This window comes from Pseudopodoces humilis, chromosome 5 (genome assembly GCF_049639895.1).
Source record: "Pseudopodoces humilis isolate 2021_Gansu_Grassland_sample_001 chromosome 5, ASM4963989v1, whole genome shotgun sequence".
Taxonomy (NCBI): domain Eukaryota; kingdom Metazoa; phylum Chordata; class Aves; order Passeriformes; family Paridae; genus Pseudopodoces; species Pseudopodoces humilis.
The window spans coordinates 9,577,506-9,598,164 of NC_142204.1; the positions used below are offsets into that span (position 1 = coordinate 9,577,506).

Here is a 20,659-nt window from a genome sequence, read left to right on the forward strand (position 1 = left end):
AGAAGCAGTTCATATAATATTTTATTCTGTTTTCTCCATTTACTTTTTTTACATATAATTTATGTAATGTAATAGCTTAAGTTTTCTCTCTGAAAAACTAGACTGACCAACTACATTCTGAAGCCAAATAAACAGTTCTTCAAGGTATTTCTCTGGGACTAATACAAGAGAATTTACTTTTCTGGGTTATATGGACAGCTGTTGCAACATCTGTGATGATAAATGATCTTTTGTAAGTTCAGATATGAAGGTAATAATCTATGGGAGGATTATTCCACATGAATAAGCATTTATATTACAACAGGAAAGGAGATACCAAGCTATTCACAAGAGACTTACATTATTGAAATTATAAATTGTGTATTTCCATAAGAAGCAGTGATACTGTTTAATGTAAAATAAGTTGCATTGAATTATGAAAGAAGTTATTTTGAAAGCTTCTATTTTGAAAGCTAATAGGGTTTGTATTTGAATTTAGGTTTTTTATTTGTAAAATAAATATATTTTAAATAAATACATATTTTAAATAAATAAATAGGGTTTTTATTTTTAAGAACATTTAGAAAGCGTTCTAAAAATGTCCTTACAAATACTTATTTCTGGTATCTTGAAAAATATGAACTAGCATGTTTTTAAACAGATGCAGTTCTTCATGAAGTTATTGCTGAATTTCTGTGAATTCCATAAAATTCCAAATGCAATACAATATAGATTTTCTAGTCTGCCAAGGAAATAGGAGAGCCTATTTCAGTCAAAGTAATCACACTGTAGTCACAGAAGCCTTTGGTTTTTTGGAATTGTTTACTTACTAGGCAACTTTTTTGTAGTTAGAGTAATTTTTGTAGATAAAGTTTTGGTTGTGATATCTGTATTTTTCAGGATTGCAGTTCCCTGATAGGTTAATGAGAAGTTATCTCTGCATGGAGGTTTAGATTATGTGAAGTGCTGTGGTCATCAACCTGTTTCATTGTCAGGGCAGACTGACATTGATTTTCTGCATTGGCCATGTGTACGTTCTATATTTTATTAATGCAAATATCTGCATTACTGTACTTCCAGGAAGGGCTTGAATGCCTTGTTATTTGTACATGGAAAATAAAATTTTAAAACTTCTGGCGTTTAGAAGCTGAAAATTTTGGTCCCATTGAGAATGTTGTGAAATACATCTGGTAGCTAGCCTGTTGTGGCAACTTGCAACGTGGATACAGGTGTCTTGGGTTGCAAAGCAAGATGTAACCAGAAGTATGTATTTTATTACCATCTGTTAAAACCAGGTGGGGCAGTTTTCTTTATCTCTTCCATGACCCGTCCTCCCTGCAGGGAGATGTCATCTGTTAATGGGCCATTGAGTCTCACTGCATGACTGATAAAATTACATCATCCCATTGGGAGATGCTCCACCCAGGGGGAGCAGCCAAGCATTCCTACCTGAATATAATTGGAGACTTGAAACACCACAGTCAGCCTTTCTCCATTGGATTCCCAGAGGAAGACTGTAGCTGTCTATACCACTAGACCTGCAGAAGAAAATTACATTGTTCTTCAGGATCCTTGCTTTTGCAGAACCACATCTGTCACTCCAGGAGTACTGCAGCCACCATTTAATTGGACTGCTACCAAAACCCTGACTAACAGGGTGTCAGGCTGTAGTCTGACTCTGTCAGTGGTTTGTTGGTTTTTTTTTTTTTGAGCTACTGCATTTTTATTTTAGTTTTCCTAGTAAAGAACTGTTATTCTTAGTCCCATATCTTTGCCTGAGAGCCCACTGATTTCAAGATTATAATGATTTTGGAGGGAGCGGGGAGGGGCAGTGTTTACATTTTTTCCATTTCAAAGGAGGTTCCTGCCTACCATAGCAGACACCTGTATTTTCAAACCAAGACAACAGGCAATCCAGAAATGCAATGGACAGTCTTCATATAAAGCATGGAAATATGATGGTCAGAGTCAAGCTGGAATTCACTGCCTGCCAGGCTTGAGCTAGAAAGTCTCACATCACTGAACAAACTGACATGTTATTGCAGATGCTTTCAAGATGGAGATGATTTTCTCTAAGGAGCTCTCCTTAAAATCTCCTGTGCTGATTCTCAACAAGCAAAATAAAGATTCAGTATTTCGCTTGACATTTGATTTGAAGCTTGAATTTGTGGCATATGTCTGTGAAAATTATTTGCATGTGTTTGTTTTATATTGTGTCATTGCAAAATAACATATTTGTAACCTGTATGGTTAGTCAAGTGAAGAGTCATGGAGAGCATTTAACTAATAAAATCCATTTATTGTTTCACGTTTGAGTTACTGGGAAAATGTAATTTCTGTAAGTGCCTTGATAAAGTTAATGTCTTCTTAAACACAAGAAAAGGGAGTTACACATCATTAAGTATAAACATTATGTGAATTTTGCTATTCCTTCCACAGGTGTTTTCCATTAGAATATGTCTGCCACGTTCAGACCTATTTTAAGTAAATTCACAAGGAAATGCCTCATTACATGTTTCTTCTGGAAGGGCTGATAGGTGCTTTTTACTTTATAAAACAGTCTAAAAGTTTTCTATTCTCCAAATGAAAAAATATTTTTCAGAACATAGTACTGCAGTTTGGTACTGTATTTCTAGCTGCCATTAGAGACACTTGAAATTAAAACATAATAAAATTTGTGAAACAGAAATGACTGTTTCTTAGATATGCTGGTGAAAGGGGAAATTGCCTGCTTAGCTGTGTAAAAAAATTGTTTGTTATATGCACTTATATTAATATGAAACTCTACTGTAGCACATTCTTCTTGGTGATCTTATAAAATGTTATTGCGTTGATACTGTATTTTCAGGTTATAATAGATCATCTCTTAAATCACTTTTAAATAATGTACTGACTTGCTAGCAATTATATCATGACCAATACATAGCATCAATAATTTCCAGCAATCATTTTTAGTTTTGGGAAATAGCTTAGCTCTTACAGACAAAACCCACATCCTGCAAATTCTTTACTTGATACAGAGAAAAAAAAAATTGTTTGTGATTATGAATAGTTCTATATCTGCATATAGAATACATGGTCAATTCAGAGTTCATTTTCTCCCTGAAACAATGTTTAGGATGACAAGAAATTGACAAGAAAGCAGCATTCTCATTTGTTCACATTTCCTGGCACCTGAGGGTCATGATACCGCAAATGGTTGAAAGAAGTACATTTGCCTTTTACTTTGTTTACATACACATACTGAGGTAGTGTAAGACTAATTTAAACTCTGCAACTGTTTAAGTGAAATAAAGTGTGGTGTTGCTTAGACCATTTTTATCAATTGTTTAAGTGTTGTTTCATTTTTCACCTTTCTTCCCAATACTTTTTAGACTGAAAGAAAATACTAATTTTTCAGGAAACTAAATATTTCTTATAATTGTAATTTTTTTCCATGATATGAAATCACTAAAAGGAGTGCTGTGAATGTAAATTAACTGAATCTACATTTTAAGTAATTTTGTAAGTAATTGACAAGTCTAAGTGTCTTGGATTAATTATTTTTGTCTGTTTTACTCACTGGCTGTGTTTATCAAAATATGTCTTTTTTTTTTCCCAATAGCATCAGCGACTTCTCGACATTTTAGAAGCAGAAAAGGAAGTATTATCACAAAAGATAGAAGAAGCTATGATGCAGCAGTCGGAAAAGCACAAGGTATTGCCTTTGTTTACCAAAACAATAAGAGATTAACATCATGGAGTTTATTGGGAATGGTCCTGTCACAATTACTGACAGGAAGATGATGCTTTCTTAAGTACTTTGACTCTTTGAAATTATTTTTAGCCACTCTTTTACTGTCTGTTGCAGTTTAATTTTTCATAACATTTGCAGGAAGTGCTGGACAAATGTTTGGATGAGGAAAGATGGAGAAGCAAGGAGGCTCTGGCAGCTGCTGCAAAGGTATTTCTCATTAATTAGTAGACATGCAATGTGGATTCCATGTGTGTCATTTGAAATGCCAAGTTCAGACACTCACTTTTGTTTCGTAACTATGTTTATCAAGCTCTGCATTCTTATCTGCGTTTAGAAGAAGCTGGTTCTACTGAAAATGGACATATCTACTATATCCCATGCAGAGATGTAGCTTCATTCTCTTGAACAATAGCCTCTGAATTGTTTAGAACAGGAAGCCACAATATTGTCGTTCAGTTGTTAGTGATACCTAAATATCTGTTTTTGTGGTCTTTTGACATCAGTGCATCTTGATTTGAAGAGCTGGGTTGTAGGGTCAACAGATGATCTTAATAACACAATTAGCATTATGTCCTAATTAACTTTCATTGAATATGGTCATCTTAAGTGAGGAGAGAACTATTCTTAAAATCTTATACAAACAGGGACAGTTTACTGGGTTTTGAATTATTTTATATAAGCTGATGTTTGGATAAAAGTGATTATTCAGTTTTTAAATATAATTTCTCCTGCCTATTTCATTAGTAAGTGCATTGGTATTAGGACAATAATTTTATAAATGTTAAGCTAGAATTAATTACTAATACTAATGTAGAATCCAGTACAAAAGTTCTGTTGCATGTAATAATCTGGGGAAGGTAGTGATGGGTATCACCTAGCACAGTTCATCAGGCTATATTATAATTTTCTGTATGTTTTTTTGTGTAGTATGTGAACACTGGCTGAGCATCACACTGAATAGCATTCTGTAGTGCCACAAACATTTCTTACATGGTTGGTATCTACAGGAAAATGTGTGTATAATAAAAATCCTGACTTAATTATTACATTTTCAATATCTAAGTAAAAAAATCAAGTCCCAGTGAATTTAAAGAAACAACTTTAGTTGGAAGTGTAGGTATCTGATGAATACAATATTTTTTGCTTTTTATGACTTGATTTGACCAGTTTTATATCACCTCCAAGGGGCATAGGAATGACCTATAGGCATATTAAAACTGAGGGAATTTATGATTAAATTTTGTTAGCCCATGTTTGCTTATTTTGAACTTCAGTTTGCCATTATTTATTTGTAAATATTATGCAATGGTTGTCTTGCTGATACATGTATTTGTGTGGCTACGCATGTGTGGAGCTGTTGGCTTCAAATTCTCAGTGATTTCGGATAATGGTTGAATATAATGATTGTGGGAAAAATTAAAACAGTACTTCTTCTAGCATGACTAAGGAGCTCTGGAGGGGAAGACACATTTGTTTAAACTGTATGTTAGCTAATTTTCTATAGAAAATGTTCGGACAGATTTTGCACTTAAGGTATTTGTAGATAAGACCAGGAATATCTATTACATGGGAATATCAAGGGAGGCCCTTTTTTTTATTTTTTTGTTTTGTTTTGTTGGGGTTTTTTTGTTTGTTTGTTTTTTGGTTTTGTTTTTTTTTTTTTTTTTTTTTTTTTGTGTTAAGCAAACTACTTATGAATTCCTGAGCTTTTAGTAGGTGGGAATTTAAGAGCCTAACCTGTAACTTTCTTTTCCTTTCTGTAACTACACAAGTCATTGTCCAGAGGTAATACCTTTTGGTACCACCACAAGATAAATTGAACCTCATAGTTCAGAAGTGAAAATATTCATATCCTGTATCTTATCAGCTCATAGACTTCATTAGAAGAAGTTGATACATATGAGTTAGTCATTCAGGTTGGGTGTGTTGCTCATCTGATCTGTTTTAAAGGCTGAAAATGAAGTAGTGCAGGAAGCTGTTCTGAAAGCAGTAAAGGAGGAGAGGAGAAATATGGAGAAGATTCATGCAGAAGAAAGAAAACTGTGGGAAGCAGAACGTGATAGTCATAGAGAGAAGATTGCCCAGGCTGTTTCAGAAGCCATGGAAGAGCAAAGAAAGCAGAATCAGGTTAGTATGTTTTACCCCTCCTTGCACCTCCTCTGTTACTTTTGAATGTCTTATGTTGTTGTTGTGGGTTTTCCTGTGACATCTGTCAGTCAGTTGATACTTGCAGTGCACAGCAAGCAGTTTATCTTCACCTTGACTGTACGTATGAAGAAAGTATGTATTTCTGGTGCATACAGAACAAAATTCCTGTGACCTTTACAGGTACATATATTAAAATTATATAAATCATACCTGGTTTTGTCCTCTGACTTCAAAAGGAGCTTCAACAAGCAGCTCAGAGAGTGGCATTTATGCTGTAAACAGTTTAGATGACTTCCATACCTGTGGAAGACTAAAGATGTTATATTTATTCCTTAGGAACAGGTACAAAATAAAGAGGAGGTTATAAAAACTGGAAAGTTAAACCAGTAATGAACCAGAAATGTTTCTAGAGTTAATCATAGGAGAGGTGCTTCTATAATAAGAATTGTATGTCACTTAACACAAATTAGAGGGACATTCCCAACAGTGCTTTCAGCATTTCTACAAATTACAAATTAAATATGTTATAGTAGCAATAAATTACTCTTCCAAAAGTTGAGTTTTGTGATCTGTGATGTTGGAAATACTTGGAGGAACAGCCTGTGAATTCACTGATTTCTTGATGACATATTCAACTGTTATAGCCTTCAGAAATTTAAGGAGCATATATTTCATTGATGTGTTGGAATTTGATACTGCTGGATTTTTTGTGCTGCATAAGAAAAAAACCCCAAAACTTAAGAATTTGAAGTAAAAGAAAAGTACTCTTTGGAAACAGACACAATTTCTATTTCCAGTGTTAAACAAAATTATTAACCTCATATACCTAATAAGCTACAAAAAAAAAATGCTTTGACGCTATGCCATTATCATACTCTGTATTGCCTAAATTCCTAATGTAAATAGAATGATTTATTTTTTTATATCTTCTTTACTTCTTTTAAATGTAAAGTATCAAATGGTAAAATGTCAATTTTCAAGAATTTCAGTGAGCCTTCAGGCAGTCAACTCTTCTTCAGAGCAGAAGGCTAAGCGGCTGAGTTCAAAGCTGAATTTTAACTGAGAACAATTTATTGGGCTTTAGATAAAAATAATTTAGGCTGTCCAGAATGAGAACTGGTACCAGTGGTGTAGAGAATGTATTCCTGGAAGGGAGAGTGGTAAAGTGTTTGATTACTGGAGTAATATCACATCTCGCCGGAGTTAATCTGGCTCTATCACTTCGGTCTGTGACAGAAGTGGGTCACAACCCAGGAGCAGGATGACCTGAGGTGCAACTAGAGCACTTGCTCTATGGCTTTTTGGCTGCCAGTCTGTGCTCTGAGGAGACAAGGATGAGAGGGAGGTCTTTTGTATGGGGTAATAGAGGACTTATTGCTCTGGGGAATCTTGGGGGCAAAAGACAGAAAATGCTAGCGTGCAACAGCTGAAATAGGGAGGCAGTTCAAAGGGAGGGTACAAAGCATCAGCTAATCAGAGATATCTTGGGGAGGGTAAAAGGCAGGGTTCACAAAATCATCATCCAATGAGGGAGGTAGGGGGGGAAAGTTGGGTCACATGGACTAATCAAGCGTCGAAGTTTAGGAGATTTCCGAAGTGGAATTCCAAGCATGCGGTGGACCTAAGACAAGATTGACAGGAGACTCAGGGTAGATTGACAACGTGGGGTGAAAGGGTCTCATTTGGACCAAACCATCAACTTAGATAATAACAGGACATACCATTAACAAGAAACACACTGCAACAGAGTAAGACAGCAATTCTATAGCTTGTGGAACATTCATAGATTAGTAGGAGGACTACAGTAACAAAGTTTGATGGTCCCTGGAGATTTTTCATGAAAGAAAATAGCTGGGTGCTAGAGTTCAGTCAGGATTCTGTAGTGATGAATTTGAGGGTCACTGTGTGTCAGTGTCCCAGATGTGGGAGGCATGTAGACTAAGCTGGGGTAGCAAATTTGGACAGGTTTGCCTTCCCTCTGCAAGGTGCTGCAGACTCTCTCATGGCTGATGTTGCCTTTGAAATTGTCACAAGACAGGATGACATTAGAAGTAGTTAAATAGTGATGGATATATTCTTTGATAAAATCCAAAATACACTGCCACGTCAGCATTTCCCTGAGAAGGCAGTTCAGGCCTCTCCAAGGGCCACGTTTTTCCACTCAAGCTTCTTTTAGATCAAGTAGTTCCTAGTGTGGAAGTACCTAGTGATGTACTTGTGATTGTGAGCAGTACTGAGGTGTTAGAAGCTCTTGTGATTAATTTTGCAGTAAATATCTTGCACTTTATGTAGTCCTTTAGTAGTGTCATTAGTTAACTGCATTTCTTTTAATACCAAACGGTTCTGACGACTTTTATTGTAACAGGAATAATTTCTCATATTTGGTTATAACATGATTATTTCACCTTCATGTCAGGTTCATTTTTCAAATACCTATTCTATTTTTAATTAAGGAAAAATGCAGATTTTTCTTGATATTTCCAAAATTCTATCACATATATCTATGAAATATATGAAGTTACACTCTTTATTCTCTAATTAATGAGTACAGATTCCCTGGGGAGGATGGACTTCCATGGACAAATTGGTTTCTTGGAGAAAGTTTCCCTTCTTCCTATGCCAAGAACTTGCAAATCTCCTTTAGGCTGTTGCAATTATAAGCATACACGAAGTACTAAAATTTTCTGTCAACAAAAGAAGTCCTGCAGAGCTGATGTGCCAAATGATAACTTATATGTGGTGTCAGATACGACTTTGGTTTAACAATGAACAGCACTTGGGCCTACAAGGCACTTCATGTGTGGGCATTAATTTTTTTCTGTGAAAATTTGAAGCCTTCCACACAGACTTGTTTCTTATTTATGTTTTGTTTTCTGTAAGATTTGTCTTATGGAAGCTATGGCTGCGCTCTTGACTCTCTTGCAGTTGTCATTTAGGCAATATATTAAGTCAACTCTGTAATGGCCTAAATACAAACACAGAGTCTAACACTTTAGAAAATAAAATGTAAAAAAATGCTAGAATAAAACTTTATTTTGCTGTAAATTATTTCAAAGAGATTTTCTTTATTGACTTCATTTGAACTAAAAAAAAAATTTAGCATAGTATTAAAGAGTCGTTTTCCTTCACTAATATGGTAAGTCTGCGAAATGGGAAGATCACAAAGTCTTCTGCGAATACGTGTGGCAGAATGGCTTACAGTCAAAGTGCCCATAAATAACTCTAGGAATACTTAATGGAAAAATTCAGAAACATTGAGAATTTTATTATTTTCTTTGAGATGCAAACGTGCAGAGAAAAAGGCATTTTCATCTCCATGGTGCAAGAGTTGATAAAAGATATGTTTTAAAAACTGTAGCACCACTGTATATCTGGAAAACATTTAAATTATTAAAAACAGGGAAAATAAATTTCCGTGTCAAAGTGGAATGAATTTTTTGGCTTCTCCTTTACCTTCTAGACCAGAGAAACATGATGTAGGAGTTTTGATTCATTGGTTTAAGAGTAATTTGCTATCCATTAATTTTCTTTATTAAAATAAAATATGTTGGCTTTTTCCACCAGTTTTTAAACACATGCACTAGAAGTTATATGGCTATATAGGTGAAAGCAAATGGAAAAAAATATTGAAGTATGGTTTGTTTACATTTCATTGATTAGGCAGTTTTAGCAGAAGAACAGTAAAGGTTTGAAGATCACACTTGTGCTGAATCAGGCAGTGAAATTTCCTGTCATCACCTAAGTAATTTGTTTAAAAGAAGAAAAGATGAGTGTTTCCTTTGAAGGCATGATACAGGTATTGTTTTAGACTTTTTTGGTGGTGTTGTTGCAGAGTGGCTAAGGAGGAGACCCAAAGAAGATGCAAATCTGGGAGGTATATGGAGATGCCTTCTTAGGAGATATTCTTGCTTAACAAAACTCTGTCCTTTAATAAAATATTTGTCCTCAGTCAAATTGTTGTCAAATCTGCAGATAAGGAAATACTATTTCCATATAAGATTTATTATACTAATTTAACATTGCCTGAGAAAAATCAGGAGACTTAAAGACAGTTTAATAAATAAATCATATTTAATATCAAATACTTTGTTACCAAATATGAAACAGCAGAGTAAATGTAAATTTACAGTGAAAGCGGGACCTAAGACATACTGAGTTAATATTTCAACTTGATGGAGCAACCTTGACATACCCCCTTCTTGTTTTTTTCTTTAAGAAATTAAAGGATTACAGTAACATGAATGTTGTTTTGTTGGATTTTTTATAGAAAGCTTTTCATTAAAGCTTTGACTGTTCCAGTGACTTCGGATCTTTCCTTAGAGACACGCTATCTGTACTTAAAATAAAGGTATTATTTTTTGAAGCCTTATCATTCTGAAGGTATAAATGAGATATTTTACATCACCAAGGAAATGGAAAAATGTTTTTTTAGAGCACTCTCTTGAGGCTGTGAAGTAGTAAAAGTCCAGATGACTTCCATTTTGTTTGAGACCTGGCAGCATCTTCAGATTTTAGAACTCTGTTATTCAGCTGCTTCATGCTTTTATAAGAGTTTTTTGTGGTTTTGTTTGGTTGATTTTTATTTTTTTTTTATTTAGAAGAGCATTCTCACTTCAGGGAAAAAGCAGGATTGCATTTTAAATCAGGAAGAACAAGCTCTCCTTGAAAAAAATGAGTAGTCTTTTGATTAAAGATTATGTTCATTTGCATAGGAACTTCCTTATCCTTTTACAGCTCATTGAAAAGTCATCATAGATTAGGAACTCATCTATTCAGATTGAGTGTAGCTTGGCATGTCTCCAGTATTTTCTTTTCTGTTTTTTTTCTTTTTCAAACTCCATTGTCTGGTGTTTTTTTTTACAGTTGCATATTGAGAGACAGCCAGCTATTCACCAGTCTTCACAGAAGTAATCGTGAACGCCGTTTATTTCTATCTTTAGCACACCTTTTATAGTGTTCTACAGGGTCTGCGGGCAGAGCAAGCTACTATTGGCTAACACACACAGTTTACATTTTTTCTCCTACACACAAGGATATTGTTTTGCTTTACTCTCTCTTCTGCATGAAGGTTTCAAGGACTTTAGCCCTTAATATCACGACTTATTTCAAAGGCTGGTTTGTGCATACAGGCCTTTACTAATATATAAAATATATCAACAGTTGCATCTTCCCTGAAAGGGGAGTTTAATGTCTGGTAGTTGTCAGTGCTGAGAAGAATACCTGGTGAAATTCCTCCTCTAGAATTTTTTTTTTTTTCCTAGATCATCTATTTAAATAAGAAGTGGATATCCTCTAGATAAGTAGAAAGTATGACAGGTTGTGTGGCTAAGGCAGAAGCTTTTTACCCCAGAATTCAAAATTGCAATTAATCTCTTGGGGTGCAACCCTAAACAGAAAAAACAATGGACAATTCTCTCTATCCTTCGTTACATTTATTTTTACTCATTGAGAAGACTGAAGTGCAAAAATTCTTTGGGGATATTGGATGATGTTATTATTTATATCCATACAATTCTGAATAAAGGCTGCTATATTAAATTCATAATTAGTGGGGAATGCAGAGTAGCTCCCATAGCTATAATGCACAGAGCTCTCTGCATGGCAGTTGTTATAATTTTATAGAGCCGAATACACAGCTACATAAAGGAGATGAAATTCATGGTGGTGTGGGAGAGAATTAGCAAAAGAAACAAGAGAATTTATGCACCAGTATTGTTTTTTAAAAATAAATTCATTAAAAGTAAAATGAAAGCTGTCAGCTGCAGGCTGAGTCCTGGAAATTTAAGTCCCTCTCATCGCTTAAAATAAGTAATTATGCTAAGGCATTTGAAGCAAAGAATGACACCTTTGTCATTTCCTGAAGTCTTAAATTTGAAATACTGTATATAATCAAGTATAGTTTACCCTAATTCTCCAGGAAGAGAGAGCATGAGTTCATCTCTGCCATAATCCACACAGCAGATCCATTAGAGACTCAAGTGTTCTGAAGGCTGCAAATATTTAGGAAAGAGAGAAAAAAAAAAAAGAAGAAGAACCTTTCATTTATTAAAATAACTAACATAAACTCTGCTTCCTGTTGGACATGAGAAAAAGCACTAAGGCAAAATTGTCTTACCAATGAGAAAGTATTTCAGGAAAGCTGAGGCTGTGGTGTCTCATTCAGCCAAGCCACAACTGAGATATACTGAGATATACAAAGAAAAAATATTTTTGCAAGAAAAATGAACTAAAATGCTTATTAAAAAAAGAATAATAAAAAGAGAACTTTCCAGTGGTCTTTGCTGAGTAAATCTTTAAGAATTAAAGATGATTAAGTGTGTTTGCATTTCTGAATGTTTATGTGATGGTGTTTTTGCTGAACAATAAATTTGTAATCTATGGTCTTAGCATGAATACAATTTTACTGGCAAACATCTACATAGTTGAAAAATGGTGTTTAATGGATTTCCATGGGTCTATGAATATCAGCATATGCCATTGCTTAGAAGGTGAAAGAAAAATGTCTAGGACACCTGGTGCTAAATTCTAAAGAGTGAATTACCTGCTATATTATCAAAACTTTTTTGGCTCTCATCTACTTGAGGGAGTGCTTCTGTTGGTAGTTCAGCAAGCCCGAAGGAATTTGGTATTGAAATTCTTAGGAATTTCCACACCCAGTCATTTCTAAGGGAATAAAAGATACGTAAATGAAAATGTGAAGCTGTTGCCCTTATTCCTAAAGAACTGTCTTTTGATTCTTTTCTACAACTGCTAAAATTAGCTGTTAAATTTTTGTTGAAAATTACTGTTTGTCTAAATATTTTTCCCCACTACCCAGCATTTGAGAAGGTTATAAGGACTAAGAAGGAAAAAAGGTTTTCTAAAAAGTTACTTCCCACTCTAGCTTTCAGACAGATTTACCAGCTATTAAATGACCCTTTCTTAGCCCTGTAATCTATAAAAAAACACTTCATTTTTATTCACGCATCAAATGAGTAGGTACTGAAGGAATTTTTTAGTGGAGAGTTTAAGGGGAAAAGAGGAAACATATGGGGACTATACATTTGCCTTGTCTTTTCATTGTCCAGTAAATTTGTTCTGTGCAAGATTGCCTCTTGGTTCATATAAAATTTGGATGTCTAACTTCACTTTTTCCGCCATGGCCCCTTTGCAAGCTATTTCTGTATACAAGGAAAACCCTGATAAACCTCTGTGAAACTCTTTATAAATGCATCACTCTCACTGAAAGGTTTCTTAGTCTTTCTTTTTTCCTTTCCCACTACCCAAAACTTTCTGCACCCTCAAGACCAACCTGTTGCTTGTTGCTCTGGACTGTATCATGGTTTTATTTCAGATCTAATTGTAACTACAATTTTTTGTTTTCAGCATGCATTTGGCATCATATCTATAGGAGATGAAATATCATATGTAAAAACAAATGTGCAATCTTCATATAAGCTCCCACTTTTCCTTTATTTTTATTAATGCATTTGTTTCTCTCCTTTGAAAATTCTGCCAAAATTACTGTTGCAACTTTCCAGCCCTTTACTCCATCATTCTTTCTCTGTTAAGTAGGCTATAAACTGGTTTTTTACCTGTTTCAGGGTTTGCTGTTGTCTCTTTTTCATCATTAATCACTCTATTAGTAGCATTTGTTACCAGAAGGTCAGCTTTTACCTATATTGGTATACCAATACCTATATTGGTATTTCTTTCCCTTCTTCTATGATTTTTTTTTTTTTTACCTAGGGAAGATTTTAATATGATGCAATATTAATTTAATTTCCTCAAAATTTAATTTATTTATCCTCAAAGCTCTTTGTGTCTATGATAAAAAGAGCTTTGAGGGCATTGTCAGTTAAGAGAATACAAACTACTATGTTTATCAGTCTCTCTTTTTCCACTTGTTATTTTTTTCATCTTTTACAAGGGTTGTAGAGTCCTGTGGAGGAGTCAGAGTTTGAAATATTCCCTTTATTCTGTTTCTGAAGTACTTAGCAAAGTGGCATATTTTTTTAATGTAATTTCAGAAATAACTTTTTACGACTCCATTGGATTTTGATTGGATGGGTCAGTGCTAATCTTTGAAAGAATAAATGGTTTTTCACTAACAGGCTTGGACTGTTGTACCATTGTTCTTTATGCTCAGTGTTTGTGGACTTGCACAAGAAGTTGTTGGGGTTTTTTCCTCTGTTTCCCAATTCCTACCTAAATAGTCTATTCATAATATGGTATCACACAAGGTGCTGGAGAAGAACTTGCTCTTCAAAGGATCTCTTCTCCTATTTCTATTGTCTTTCTTGTTCAGCTTTCAGTGGGAGAGTGTGCTTACATTTCTCTCAAGAAGGTAGCAAACCATTTTTTTCAGCTTTACTTTCTCTTGTTTTTCCACCGTCTTGCAGAAACATTCGTGTGGCCAGTGTTTGTAGAGACACATTAAAAGAAAATGTTGTGTAATCTTGAATGTGTGAGGAAGGACACAACTCAGTAGCACTGGGTGGAAAGAGATCCCTGCCATTAGATGAGTTTATTTTTAATCTGCTTGCAAAATCTGGAAAAGGAATCGTTCACTGCATACAGACTCATGTCTGACTTCAGAAGTAGATTGTAGTAGTTTATAACCACAGATATTATAATTTGAGGGTTACTATTTTCTGAAAAACCACTAACATTGCAATCTGTGGTTGCATTTCCTAGATCAAGTTTAGTGCTGCCACCTGATTCTTGAGTGGAAACAAAAGAGTTTTCCTATAAAATTGCAAAGCAACATATGGCTTGGTTTATTTTTTAAATAATGTCTGGAGTTCTCTGGTGTATCAAGTACACTACTTTTTCTTTCTGTCTTCCTAGAGATGTATATGTTGTGATTGTGTGGTTGTCATTTCTAATACATGGTTGACTGATTTCTCATGGTGTCAAATTGAGTATTTGAATAACTGTATTATATTTTTGATTAGGTATTCTTAATTTCTAACTGGTGTCATGTCAAAGCACACGTATCAAGAGTCCTGTAGGGGAGCCAACTTCGTGAATATAATTTTGTACCCAGACACTGATCAAATATGTAAAAAAAATAAAGGGAAGAGGAAGGAGAAGAAGAATTGCACCTCAGATGCCATTTTGTGAAGTGTTCTTCCTTAACTTCGTACAGAAAACTGTTTTTTTTCTATTTTCTTGACTCTATTGAAATAGCACTAAGGGGCTCAAATAATGATTTACCTTTTCTAGTTAAAGATTAAATAAGGGCCAATTTTTACCTTTGCGACCAAAATCTAAATTAGGATAGAATCTAAAGGTAGATGAAGCATTAAAGAAGAAAGAGCGAAAAGATGAAGGAAAAGTAAACATATGCTGAGAGAATGCACCTGCAGCTAAGTCTTTGTTTAACAGTAATAGGTAAGATCTGAATTTAAATACCTTTATATTAGATGATAATTTACTGTAACAGTGGAAATAGAGGAAAAAGACAGACAATGACTGAGTACTTAGAGGAGAGCACTTAGTGGAAGGTCTTGTAAAAGAAGTGAGGGTTTTTGTCACAGATAGAAAAAGTAATATCATTGATTAAGATCAAAAGTATATGACTGAGTTGACTAAGGAACTATTGTGCAGTGTTTGCTCCTTGAAGACTTCTGAAAACTGAATGAAAGGGATAAAAGAGTTTTCTTTCCATTTATTGATATCACAGAAAAGCTGTCTTTTGATACTCTTGTCGTTGTTTCACAGGACTCTTTGTTTGCCATTTTGAACTGCAGGTATGGGACAGTACAAACCAAGTCACCCAGTTCAGGAGCATTGGAAGACATTGTAAGGCCTGGTTTTTAAACAATAACGTGTGAAGAAAGCTGTGTGTTTTATGAAACTGTTTCATTTCTTCTGAATTCAGTGAGCAGGGTAACATTTCAACTCAGATGAGAAACAGATATTCAGATCTCAGAGAAACAGATCTATATGATTCCTCCTAGGGTATGGTCGGTGAATAATCACAGAAAAACCCCAACAAATCAAAAATGTTGCGGACAACTTCCAGCAGTCTGGTAAATCCAGACGTTGGGATGAAGCCCACTAAAGCAGGAGTCTTTTTGTGCATATGAGATTGTCCAGTCTGGTGGCTACATGATCTGTCTGGTGACAGTAACTGCTGAGATGATTTTCAGGGGGTAACAGGAGGTGATCAGTGTCTGAAACAGAGAACTGTTTATAAATTGGGAAGACACATCAGCAATTAATTTGGTTAACTAGAATGTGGTAGATGAATCATAGAATCACTTAGATTGGAAAAGATCCTTAAGACTGAGTCTCTCTGTTAACCTCACATTGGCAAGGCCATCACTAACCCATGTTCCCAAGTGCCACACCTAAACATTTTTTTAATACTTCCAGAGATGGTGATTTAACCACAACCCTGGGGACTTGTGCCAATACTAGTGGAAATGAAGAAGAATTCTTTCCAATTTTACTTTTTCTGTTTTAATGTCAGTGTAATAAACTAGAGTTCCATAAGGGCATTGCTAGTGGTTTCTCTTTTCTTACATTTTATTGATAAACTTGTAGAATTTAATTATGTTTTTATTTAGGCTTTATAGTCCAAATACTTATTTGGACTATGTAGTGTTTCAAGTATTGTATCAAGGATATGTAACATACTTTAATTGATAGTAAGTATTTAATGGGTGTAAAATGTTCTACATATTAAGATATAGCAGTTTATCAATTCTGTAATTTCCTTTGAAGAGTTTAATGGGATATATTATGGGTTTTTTTTCCATTCTAACACAAGACAGCACTTTGGGGCCTTTTGACAAATTAAACTGGCATGAGAATATAATTATAGGAACAGCATATTTCTGTAATATGTAATTTTCTACTACTTTTTCTGTTGGTCTTGCTAGCGTTCTATAGTGAAATATCTTTTTCTGGATTTTTTTTTGGTAAACTGAATTAAAATTGAAAAAAATCATAATAATTTTTCACAACTATGATTTTCATGTGTACTCTGCTCCAGAACAGTGGGGACTACATAGTTACACATTTTAAATTTGGGATTTTAGACTTTCACTGCTATAAAAATAGCAAAAGTGTAGTTTTGCAGAAACTCTTCTGTTTCAGCTGAAATAGAGCTTTCTTTTTCAGTTGAATAACTTCCACTGAAGTTATAATTAGGTGGATGATTCATTTTGTACATTAATAGCATATTGTAAAATGCCACTCTTAAATAAACAGATGAATTATGCAACTTCATAAATATCTTCTACTTCCAAAACCTTAGAATTCCACCTGTCCTCCAGCCAACCTTCCCCACTCCCCCAAATCCAAGTTGTAAATATGTATCATAAAATGTTTGTATTGCTCTGCAGTCAAGCAGACCTGTAAAAAAATATGTGGGTAATGCAGTGTTATGTCTAACAAGTGAAGAGTAATAAGGAATCTATTTATATTTACCTTTGATTTTCTAAATGTTTTGATTTAAAAGAACCCAAAAACATAAATCATGTGTGTGAATAAAAACACTAGAAGTCATGTTGTGTTCCTATTTGAACCACTGAGGTTTTTTCCGTTATTTCCTGCTTAATTCTTCAGGTGCACCACTAGTGTTTCTGTTTCTTCAAATTTGGAATGTCTAGAACAAAGGCACAGGAATTTCTAATTTCTGCCTTATTTCTGAGGCACTCTCCATTTTCCTCTTGATCTCCCTGACAAATCACTTAAGATCATATGATTATTTTTACTGGGTGATTTTTTTTTGCTTTCTGAAAATGTCATATTTTCAGGATTTATAGGTATCTGAGGCTTGTCATTTTGTTCTCCTGAACCTTAGAAACAGAGCACTTGGATTAATAATGTCATTACTTATTCCATGAGTGGCTTTGGGAAGCTGGGACTTCAGTTTTGGGACAGTGACATTAGCCCAGCAATTTGTTTCCTTAACCAAATACTGCAGGTTATAGAGATGTTTCAAGAAGTGGTTCCTGGCTTTCTCTACAGTAATGCATTTGATGTAGGGTAATGCTAATTTAGGGGCGGGGTAGGTGGGTATCTTTTGCTGCTTTTTAGTACTGTGTACAGAATGTCCCTGGCAATTCCCAAAGTTTGGAAGCAAATTAATGATCTTGACAAGTTTTTATATACGTTTACAAAAAGCTTTGACAGTTTGTATCACAGTTTAGAAACTGATTTTGGTGGTGTGGGAATAGTTCAAACTGCATCAAGGAAGGTTCAGACTGCACATTGTGGAACTCTTCTTTAAAAGAGGGTGGTCAGACACTGGGAGAGGCTTCTGGAAAAGTGGTTGATGCTCTAAGACTGTCATTGTTTCAGAGGCTGTTGGAGAATCCCCTAATAATGTGCTTTAATTCTTGGGCAGCCCTGAAGTGCTCAGGCAGCTGCAACAGATGATCTTGTATGTTTCTTCCAACTGAAGTGGTCTGGCCTGATAACAGCAAGCGGTAAATCTCTGCCATCCCTGCTCCTGATGGAAAGTAATATCTAAATTGTTTTATTTTTTGTGCTCTCAGGGAACATTGCATTTATATATACACAGCTTTAAAGTGATGATTCATCTATTTTTTTTTCTCTCTTATTTACCATTTGGTACTGAATTTATTGATTTTTATAAAGATACCACATACATTTAGGATACCTATTACTGAGAAAAGAGTGTAGAGGCGATAAAATTTAGCAGGAGGAAAAAAGGGTGACTTTTTATCATATTTGTGACTTTTTTTTATGTCCACTGACATGCTTTTCTTTTGGAAAGGAAATTGTCAAGAAAGCATTAATGGAGGAGCAGAAACGAAGTGAAAAGGCAATCGAAGAAGCAGTAAAAAGAACAAGAGAGGAACTGATGGAATATATTAAAGAGCAGAAGAGGGTGAGTTACCAGATGAGTTTCATCATGAAGTGAGAAATTGGTAAAGTTTGCTAAACCTCAAACCTCTCTTAAAATTCACAAGAAAACAGAATCAGGAGTTAGGTCTTCTGATCTTTCACTTGTTTTTTCAAACAATTTATTATTATGAAGCATTATATATTTCTATATATTATGATACATATATTTTTGTAGACTTTTAAATCCATCACAAGTTGAAAAGCAGGCATTAATATTACATAAAGTAGCATAAAGATGAGGAGTAAATGCAGCCTATCAGATTTAAATTGTAATCTGAGCTCAGATCATAGAAGACATTTCAGTACAAATAACAGGTGCTATTTTTTGTTCACAAATGAAGTTTATTGTGAAGTTTGTATGCACAAAAAGACCGTTATTTTTTTCCTCTCAACCCATATTATCTGAGAACCTGAAAATGTACTGGTATTATATTAAGCATGATTTATAGTCAGTGCATTGGTCTTGTTATGAAATGTTGCAATGTTCTGAAAGTTGTTTTCAGTCATTCTATTAATGCTATATCCTGACAGTTTAATGCTTGTGTATAAACAGTAAAATGTAGCTCAAGGGACTTTGATTTGCTTTCAGTAGGAGGAGAAAAAAATAACACATTTCTCCCCTTTAAAGCTCTTTATAAAAACAAAAGCAAAAAATAATTTTAAAAAACCTCTTTCATATGACAGTAGCAGCCTGAGATCAAATTTCAGTATTCTCAATAAACAAAATCACTCAGCTTGAATGTAAGGGGTAATGTTGTCCTGAGAAGGAAGTAGAAATAATGAGTTTGGCCTCTGCTTCTATATTCCCTGCTTTTATGGGTTAAATAATAGTATGGGAAATAGGATTTACCTTCAGAAGTTTCACTCTGCTACTAGTTAAGACTGAAGTTGGGTGAGCTCCTTCCATTATGCTGTGTGTGGAGACATTTCCTTTTAGCAGGATTTGTTTGATTTGGAAATACAATTTAAACAGAATACAATGCAAAACATGATCCATAAGGATGTTTGAGCATATCTAAAGTCAGCTGCTTACAAAGGATAAGCTGTGTGGAAGGTGAAAGTAGGTCTACTGTTGAAATAACTTACAATAAGCTTCGTGAATAAATGGGCCCATAAGGCCTCTGGTGCAGATATATATTAAAAGATCACTTTCAAAGAAACAAAATCTTCCTTGGTTTATCTGGTAGGAGCATAAATTCCTTTCATTTCATAGAGCATAATAAAATATTTCAGCCAACCTTTTTCTCTTTATAATCAGTTGACACATAGCCATTAATTTAAAAAAAAAATACATAAGGAGAACTAGATTTTTCTGGCGTAAGACTTATAAAGACTGCCTATATTCAAGTTGTAAGTGAAAGACTTGTTTAACTCCAAATCATGTAGCATAATAGCTTTTATATGGTTACATAAGAGGCAGAGTGGTCAAAGCTCATACACTTGTAAGAGTAATAAATGTATTTTATGGACTGTGTTAGAAAGTAGAAGCTAGGAATCCCTAGAAAGAACTCAGGAAAAATGCCTTGTCTGGGATGCAGAGAAGTATTTGGTTAGGTTTTTTTGAGTGACAGGGGTATCCCACGTACAAACTTGAAAAGGTAGTAGAAACTCCGTGTCATCATTGTTTTGAAAATTTGTTTACAGAACCCTTCAAACCATGGGCACAGCAGTATTTGTACTTGGTTAGAAGGAGATTATTTGAATTAGTAGGAAGTTGCTTAACAAAAAGCAACAATATCATAATGCTAAAATGCTGGCAAGAATAAATATAACTTCCTCTTAATTGAAGCCAAAAAAGTCACCAAAGCTAGGAAAGAATTTGTTGGCATATCTTTCCACCTTCAAAAAAAGAACACTAATGCTAAAAAAAAAATTATTTAAAAAAACCCAAGCTGTGATGGAAACAGGTCTTTTCATACAATAAATGAA

At 34.5% G+C, this 20,659-nt stretch overlaps 1 protein-coding gene across 5 annotated transcripts in view; it reads left to right on the top strand.

Moving 5' to 3' along the window:
• CCDC91 (coiled-coil domain containing 91) overlaps positions 1–20,659 on the top strand; it is a 133,885-nt gene that overhangs the window by 88,825 nt on the left and 24,401 nt on the right. For all 5 annotated transcript variants that reach the window (XM_005533123.3, XM_014261666.2, XM_014261667.2 and 2 more), the window contains 4 exons: positions 3,584–3,676; positions 3,854–3,922; positions 5,666–5,842; positions 18,600–18,713. In XM_005533123.3, coding sequence (XP_005533180.2) covers positions 3,584–3,676; positions 3,854–3,922; positions 5,666–5,842; positions 18,600–18,713 — 453 coding nt within the window. The remainder of the gene's footprint in view (positions 1–3,583; positions 3,677–3,853; positions 3,923–5,665; positions 5,843–18,599; positions 18,714–20,659) is intronic.